The following is an 8,187-nucleotide window of genomic DNA, read 5'->3' as shown; positions in this document are numbered from 1 at the left end:
ACGGAGGATAATCCTGATTACCTCTGGCAGGAATGTGCTTTCTACCACTCACAGACGTCACGTGCACGCTCTTAAAGTGTGCAACTTTTTTTTAAAACCCACCAATAATGCCCATAATTCAATAACAATATACAATTCATATAAAAATACCATCTTCCTGGTTGGATGATAAAAGAACCGGAACTGGTATCACAATAGAATTAAGAGAAATAAGGATTACATTCAGGGCTTTTGGCTGTAAATTAATGTAAAAGTACATAATGTAGGAAGTGGGAAAGATACAGTTTAGTCAAGGATCCCCTCTTGTGGCCAAAGCTAAAATCAAGCTATTCTGGGTCGGCACACACAAGGTCACAAGAGCATTTCATTAAAAACGGCACCAGAGACGAGCTTGAGCTGTGAATTTTATTGTGAAATCTTAATGTACACAGCAGTGCACAAGCTCTAAAGAACATGCCCGCATGCACCAACTTAAAGAACAGTCGTTAAAAAAAACATAAGAAAATCTACTGCTGCTAAGGAGCTTGGACCAAGACTACAAAGATATGAGCAAAACAAAAAGCCCCTGTTCCCCCCTCGTGCTTTTCATGTTACAAAGGGGCAAAATTCACAGGGGCAATTAAAGATTTAGGACGGGAGACGAAGGAGAGCGAGGAGATGCCGTCGAAGAGACAAGAGGAGGAGGAGCGGGGAGCACCGGAGCAGAGGGGGGGGGGGGGGAAGGAGGAACGCAGGAAGTCATCCCTCCCTCGCTAACGACAACAGGGAGCCTGGAAACGGAGGAGTGGACTCTGATCTAGGTCAGGAGGCGCAGCGCCAGCGCCGCCCCCGCCGCAGATCCGTCCCCCCTCTCCCCTCCCCCCCTCTCCCTCTCCCCTCTTCACCTCCCTCTTCACCTCCCTCCTCTGCTCCTGTTTTCCTCCCTCATCTCCCCCGTCCCCATTTCTCCGTGCAACCCTCTCTTTTAAACGAGCCTCCCCTCGCAGCGTTTTTCCTCCCAACTCGCCCCCCCCTACATGTGCCTGACACCAGTAAATCAGTGGCATGCGGCCTTAATGGGAACCAGACCTTGACCACCCCCCCCCCCCCCAACAGGCTTTTCTAAACCGTTTCTCTTGTACAGTTAATTAGCGTCTTCAATTTGCTGAAGGAAGACGAACTTGAAGATGGACTTTCTGAAACGCTGCAGCATTTTTTTCTTAAGGAATAATAGTAAAAAGAACCCCCCCCCCCCCCCTTCTGCCCAGCTCTGGCACCAGACATATATCAATGCTTCTCCTCTGGGGTTGTTTTATCGGCCCATTCGGGGCAGTTATCCCGGCTGGGGTGGGGGGGGGCGGACGGGACACTGGAGTCCGGACTGTCTGTGTGCAAACATTCTATGTGCCTTTGTCGAGAGTCTGGATACGCGGACCAATGGGCGGGGGGGGGGGGGGGGGGGGGGTGGGGGGTGGGGGGGGGGGGGGTTGGGTTCGGGGACGGTGGTCTCGACGGGGGTTGACAGCTGTCTGACATTCCTGCGCCGGTCGACATCTCGGGGGTGCGTTTAATAACCTCACAGAGACGCGCGGACGAGAAGCAAAGCTCTGCCCGACAACAACAACACAAAGTGCATTCGTCAGTTCTGAGCAGAGTCGGAGGTCACGGAACCAACGGCCGGGACGCGTCGAAGCCCCCGTGCACGTACGGCCCCCGCGCCCCCGTGCACGTACGGCCCCCGCGCCCCCGTGCACGTACGGCCCCCACGCGGCGTGCATGTGTGCGTTGCGAACATCTCCTGTGTGTGCTGTGTCCTCTAAACTACAGTACATATTTGCAATAGAGAAATATAAAGAGGAAAACACACAGTTGTAGTTACCCCCCCCACCCCACCCCACCCCCAAAAGAAAGCTGACCCTTGTTTTAATCCACTGACAACTCTTCTACTGTGTTGAAGCTTCATGAGATGTAGGAATGCTGGCTGAAGCCTCTAATCCTGCACGTCACACCCACTCCTGGAGCGAGCGCTTGCAGTGCACCAAGGCCCTCGGTGACTCTTTGTTCTGTAGAGTTCTCAGGATGGCGTAAATCAGGACGAGGATGCAGAGGATGAGCACCAGAGGGACGATGACCATGATCAGGGTCATGACCTTCGTCTCGTCGTCCACGCTCACCTCCACGTTCACCTGTTCGTCCTCATCGTCTTCTGCGGCGTCGGGTTTGGAAGTCCGGCCCTCCTCCGAGTCCCCGTCCCTGTCTGGCTTCCTGGGCTCATCCCGGCCTCGGTCTGTGGGGTCGACCGGCGTGTGTTTTGGTTCCGCCTCAGCGTCGGTGTCGGGCTTTGGGTCGGGGGCTCCCCTGCAACCCATGAAGTCCTTCAGAATGGAGCGAGGGTAGCCTGCGTCCGCTTCCGTCCTGCGGTTGTCAAATCTCCAGTAATTGGAGCCTTGGTAGATGTAGGTGTAAGCTGCAAACAGGAATAAATCAAGCCGGGGGAGGTTTAAGTCTTGGATTTAAATGTGTTTTTTAACAGACTGAAAAAAAGAGACATTTAGGAGGTGATGACGAGCAGATTTTGCCTGGGCGGGACCGAGCCGGCTGTTAACCCCGACCCTAAAGGAGCCCTGGTGTTTTTGTAAGGCTTCTTCCCTATTTGGCTCGTGAACGTCCAGGTTTCGGGGCCAAGAGGCACTGCGGTTATTCCAGAACGCAATAAATCAATAGGATTTGTTACTCTCCTGCAGGAGGGCGAAGCAACAAAAGCTCGAACAAAGTCCTTACCGCTGTCATCGCTCAGGAAGGCTCCTCTGGGGGAGTCGGGGATCCTGCCCCATCGGCTGTTGGGTTTGGGGAAATCGCTGTCCGTGCTGCGGGTCTGTTCGTTGAACCGCCAGTATCTGCACAGGGATAGAACGTGTGAGACAAACGGAGGCTCCTGCGGGAGGAAGCACCTCCACATGCGCCGTGGACACGTCGTGGAGGGGCCGCGGGCAACGTGCGCATGTTTAAAATGATGAAAATTGGCAGCATGTTAACATCTGTCCACACACGGTTGTTTTTAAAGTGATGCCTCTGAACAGGAATTGGTTGACGCAACTTTGGAGGCTTTTATTGCCTTCAGTCGTGGCACTTCTTTTTTTTTTTCCAGAGCAAGACCCCACCCAGCTGCCCCCCCCCCCCCCCCCCGCCGTCGCAGGCCTTACGTCCCCGGTTTCACCGCTCCGAGGCACGAATCAAACATCCTCCACAAACGTGCTCGAGTCCGTTAAAAGTCCGTCTCAAATCAAGTCAGAATAAAAGATTTACTCGTGTTTGAACCTTTAATTGCCTCCATGTTTCCTGGAAGCTGCTTGATTTTAATGTTTTACCAGTTCTTCCCCAGTTCTTCCCCCCCCTCGTAGAAATGGCCACATTCTGCCCCTTTGACAAATGAAAACTAGCTCAACTTTAGATTCAAAATACTCCACCTGTCTCCAGAGAAGAAGTACGTGTATCCGTTGGGCTCCCACCAGATCGCTGTGTCAATCTTGTGGACGGGAACTCCTTTTCCATACTCGCGTAAGGGCTGCGGGTATCCCGGCAACACATCCGCCTCCCTGAAGACCCAGAATTTATCATCTGCGAAGACGAGGACGTGCGATCAACAACGGGAACTTCGATGCAGGCGAGAGCGTCGCGTGGGACCCTACAATTACACTTATTTTCCGAGATTTCCTCCAACGTCTTCACTAAAGCCGGGGTCTGGGCACAGCGGCTGGTTCCGACATTACTCCACATCCTCCACCTTCAGAGTGGAGCCAACCCAGCCGCCGTTCAACCGGCCCCGGAGCTCTACGCCACCGAGGGGGCCCGAACCCAAACGGGGGAGCCTGCGCAGGTGTCAACATCTGGCGCGCAGCACAAACGGCTGATGCAACCTCCCGCCTCTCGTGAGGCCTCCAGCTGGACCGGAGTCCTACCGGGCCGGCGGACTGTCGGCAGCCATACGCACAGTCAATTATTCCTCATTAATTTCAGCCTGCTGCGTATTCTCCGGTCATTCTGACGCTGGACGGTTCCCCGCTAACCCTAAAGCCCAGGTTCCCCTCTGACTTCTTCACGGCTTCGAGCACAAACGCCTAAAAACCTGCAGCAGAAGAAGAAACTGGCTCTCATAAGCCTGGACGCACCTTTGAAGAAGACAAACTTGCCATCGTGGCGCTCGTAGGCTGCATCGATGTTGCTAGGCAGACCGACCCAGAAGACAGATATCGGCATGGGATAGTTATCCAGGACCCGGTTCCGCCGCACACGCCAGAACCAGCGGCCCTGCACGGGAAGCAAAGCAGGTTAGCATTCATTGGTTAATGCGAATGCAACGACTTAGAACCTAACAACAGTGACTTATTTTTAATATTCCACAGGAAAATCTATTTTAAAAGGCAGATTCCTGGTGGACGCTGAAGCTTAGCGCCCCCTGGTGGCCAAAACCCGCGACAGAACGAGCTGAAACACTGGAAAGGGGAAGAAGATCTCACCTTAAAAACAAACATCTCTCCCCTCAGCAGGGTCACCGTATCAAAGTCCCCATCGCAGATGTCGGGCGGCTGGTCATCTGGAAGCCTGGGAGGTCGAGGTGGGGGGGGAGGCCGCGGGGGAGGAGGGGGAGGCGGGGGGACGTCCTTTCGGACCGGAGGCGTTGTAGGTCTCGCGTCGGGCAGGGTGGTCGGGACGATGGGAGGGGACGTGGTCCTGGGGTTGGGCTCAGGGGGAGGCTGGCCTCTGTCCGTTGGCAGGGGGGCCTCAGGCTGCGGATGACTGGGAGAGGTGGCCTCCTCCAGGGGAGGGACAGAGGACGTCGGAGGGTCCTCATGGACCGGAGGAGCGGTGGGTGGGGGACCTGAGAAAGAAAGGATGAGAAACTGTCTCTTACGCCCCCCCCACAACTAATCAATCGTTATAAAAAACGTCGGCCCCGATGTGAAGGAAACCATGGTTAGTTTATCAGGCTCACCCACCCACACACCATCGCCCCCCCCACACACCACCCAGTCCTCCCACAGCCCCCCACACAGGCGGACGGGCTGCTATTTTAGTCCCGGGACAAAAGAACCAGCGACCAGCTGTTGGAGGAAGGGGGACCTTGATTTAATCAAAGCCCATTCATTAATTGGACAAGATATCGCCCCCCCCCTCCCCCCAGATTCATTTAGTGTTCTGCAACAATGGCGTCCATTCACGGCGTGGAAGGACGATGACATCACAGGAGCGCGCCTGTGTCTGCGGGCGTCTCTGTGCACGTTCCTTCACAAAGACGCTCTTCTTCTGCTGAGGACGGGCCAGATGTGCGGGCGCCTCACCGTAAATGCTCTGCACCCCTTGGATGTCGTCCGGGTGCAGCGTGAAGTTGTGCGTGTGCATCCACTGGTACAGAGGCGCCATAATGGCGGCGGGGTTATCCGAGTGCTCCAGACCCAGAGCGTGACCCAGCTCGTGGACCGCAACCAGGAAGAGATCTACACCTGCGGGATGGCACCAGTGTTAGCTTAGCTTTGCGATTAGCCTCGCTGTTGTGACGTGTGTGGTCACAGGGTCCAGTCCCAAACAAACCTGTTTGACCTTGGCTGTCCAACGTCCAGCGCTCATCGGCATCAAAGTGAACGTCCCCGCCGATCCCTGGACCCGGGTAGAAGGCGTGGGCCAGGGAGCCGCCCTCCCCGTCAAACAGTGACATGTCGCCGTGGAAACCGGAGGCAAATAACAACATGATGTCAGCCAGCGCCGACTGGTTGCTTCTGCTAACGGCTGGTAGCTCCTTGAAGCTGAGCGGCGTGACGCGTTCCCACATGTCAAGCGCCCTGCGGATGGTGTCAGACGTCCGCTGCTCCCCCAGAGACGTCGGGATCTGCTGGGTCAGGACACTGGGGGCCGGGAGACAAACGGGGGTTAGGATGTGCTGCGATGTCCCCCGAGGCGCCGCCACGCTTCGGACGCTCGCATGTCAACCTGTAAGTGATGCGGTCCTCGTCCCAACGCTGGCCCCTGAGGACGTAGCGCTTCCTCCTGGAGTCCTGCTCAACCTCCAGGGGCGTCACGTCTGGAGGCCGCATCGAGGCCGACGCATGACCCTGCGGACACACACACACACACACACACACACACACACACACACACACACACACAGATAAAGCCACACTGTAAAAACACCATGAGTGACTAGTTGGCCTCTCCTCCGTATCTCGATATCCAGATATTAGACAGTCCTTAGAATTCCTGGAATAAGCTGCAACAACAGGATAAATCTGTCAGCGTCCGTTACCGTGACAGCATTCCGGCACGGTTTAATAAAAAGTCTTGGAAAACTGTCTGATCCTGATGCTGCAGCTATCAAGTGTCCGTGTGTATCGCCTCACTCTCATACCGAAGGTTTTATTGCCCTCAGACATGAGGTCCTTTAGCCAACACCAGGAATTATTAACCATAAAATGCTAATTTAGCGGTAGCAACGCAGGAATAGAGAGGATATAACCTGAACGGGCTCGAGAGTCACTCATTTATCAACGCTGATCTTACGCGATGGTGGCGGCGTCCAGCTCCCCGGTGACCTCCAGCCCGTAGAAGCGCTGCATCCTGCTGATGGCTTTGGGCAACATCCGCGCGGACTGCATGGAGGACATCTGCCTGCTGGCCTTGGGCAGGTAGCCGAAGCTACGCAGCCACGCCTGTAAGAGAGAAAAGGGCCCGTCTGCTCAGGTCCAGGACGGAGACCCGGAGCCCCGGAGACCCGGAGCCCCGGAGACCCGGAGCCCCGTCTAACGCTCTGGGCAGCAGCTGAGGGGTTAAAGGGGGAAGCAGAGAGGGAAACCAGATGCTTTCCATTAGCATTACGACATTCCGGATTCCTCGGTCGTCCTCGGTGACAGTGGGAATCGGGAGGAAGGAGGGGAAGCTAAACGCCGCGGCGGCACCAGGAACGGCTGGAGGACGTGAACAGCAGGCTGACGGCGTCGCCAACCTTCCCTTTGTATGACGTCACGCCACCTAATCAGCGCTGGCTTTGACCTTTAACGAGCATTGATGGAACAGCTGACCCCCCCCCCCCAGTAACATGCACATACGTGAACATGAGCAGAACCCCCCCCATGATAGTAACCAAGAGGGATCCACTTCTAAAAGTTCTGATACTTTTCACCATGTTTATAACCGAGCAATCCGGTCGCAGGGTTCATAGGAAAAGGTGAAAAGGGCGCGTGACGTCATCGGCAGGGCGCTCCAGGTGTTGAACCGAAACACGAGAGATTTGATCTTTGCTGCTCGCGATCGACCCGAGTTTGGAAAAACGTGATCTGGTCGCTTAAAAGGGTTCAAATGTGAGTTTACCTGCGCGTAGCTGTCCTCCTCTGGCACATGTGCGGCCTGGACGCACAGGACAAAGGACAATATGGACACGGTGGACAAGGGTGCGAGGATGAGCCGCGTCCAGGCGCGTGCGGGTGCCATCTTCTTCATAGGGTGCTGCCTCGGGTGGACGCTTGGAGTGATGAAGCGTTCAGAAAAGGTGCCCCCCCAAAAATAAAATTAAAAAGAATGCAGAAGAAAAAGGGGCCGATTCGGCTGCTTACGTCAAACCGCGGAGCTCTGCCACGAAGTGTCCCATCAATCCGAGTTTCACTTATCAGGAATCAACAAGTGTGTTGCGCAAATAGGGCGACAGTAAAAGCGACCCAACGTTCAGGAATCCATTTAAAGAACGGGAGCGTTTAACGCGGCTTCGCTGCTAATTCACCATTTTTAATCAAACAACGACGCCGTCCTGCAACAAGTCCCGCGGAGCCGAAAAGACCCTGAACTCCAGAGGTGCTCCGGATTGCCCACAGATCCCAGTTTACGGGCTGGAACTGGGAATGCGCCCCATTACAAAAGCAAATGTCCACTTGGAGACAGTCCAGGTGGACATTTCTTCTTCGGTCTTGAACTCTGGCCGATGCTGCACCGCACACGACTGATATAAGATTTGATGTGAGGAAGTTAAAAACAAGCGCACCCTCCCACAATGGCCAGTGCGCCACCTGCTGGTGGTAGAGGGATATTACAGCCAAGACCGGAGCGGCGTTCAAGTCTTAAACCAGGATAAAACTGTTTAAAAATAATAAAGCGTTGTTAAAAAGATACCTGGAAATGCGCCACATCACCCAAAAGGAATTCTCTCATAACCTACAGCAAATGTGC

General features: G+C 54.9%; 1 protein-coding gene across 1 annotated transcript; it reads right to left on the bottom strand.

Annotated features, from left to right (window-relative positions):
* Positions 1 to 391: 391 nt before the first annotated feature.
* Positions 392 to 7,984, bottom strand: mmp15a (matrix metallopeptidase 15a). The gene is given in 11 exon segments (XM_057052322.1): positions 392 to 2,446; positions 2,761 to 2,876; positions 3,447 to 3,597; positions 4,149 to 4,287; positions 4,497 to 4,858; positions 5,319 to 5,480; positions 5,569 to 5,879; positions 5,965 to 6,058; positions 6,061 to 6,086; positions 6,532 to 6,680; positions 7,339 to 7,984. Coding segments are annotated over 11 exon segments (2,103 nt in total). The 5' UTR covers positions 7,468 to 7,984; the 3' UTR covers positions 392 to 1,982.
* Positions 7,985 to 8,187: the final 203 nt, after the last annotated feature.

This window comes from Takifugu flavidus, chromosome 13 (genome assembly GCF_003711565.1).
Source record: "Takifugu flavidus isolate HTHZ2018 chromosome 13, ASM371156v2, whole genome shotgun sequence".
Lineage (NCBI taxonomy): Eukaryota > Metazoa > Chordata > Actinopteri > Tetraodontiformes > Tetraodontidae > Takifugu > Takifugu flavidus.
The sequence above is the reverse complement of the archived record's forward strand: the minus strand, read 5'-3'. Positions and strand labels throughout refer to the sequence as shown.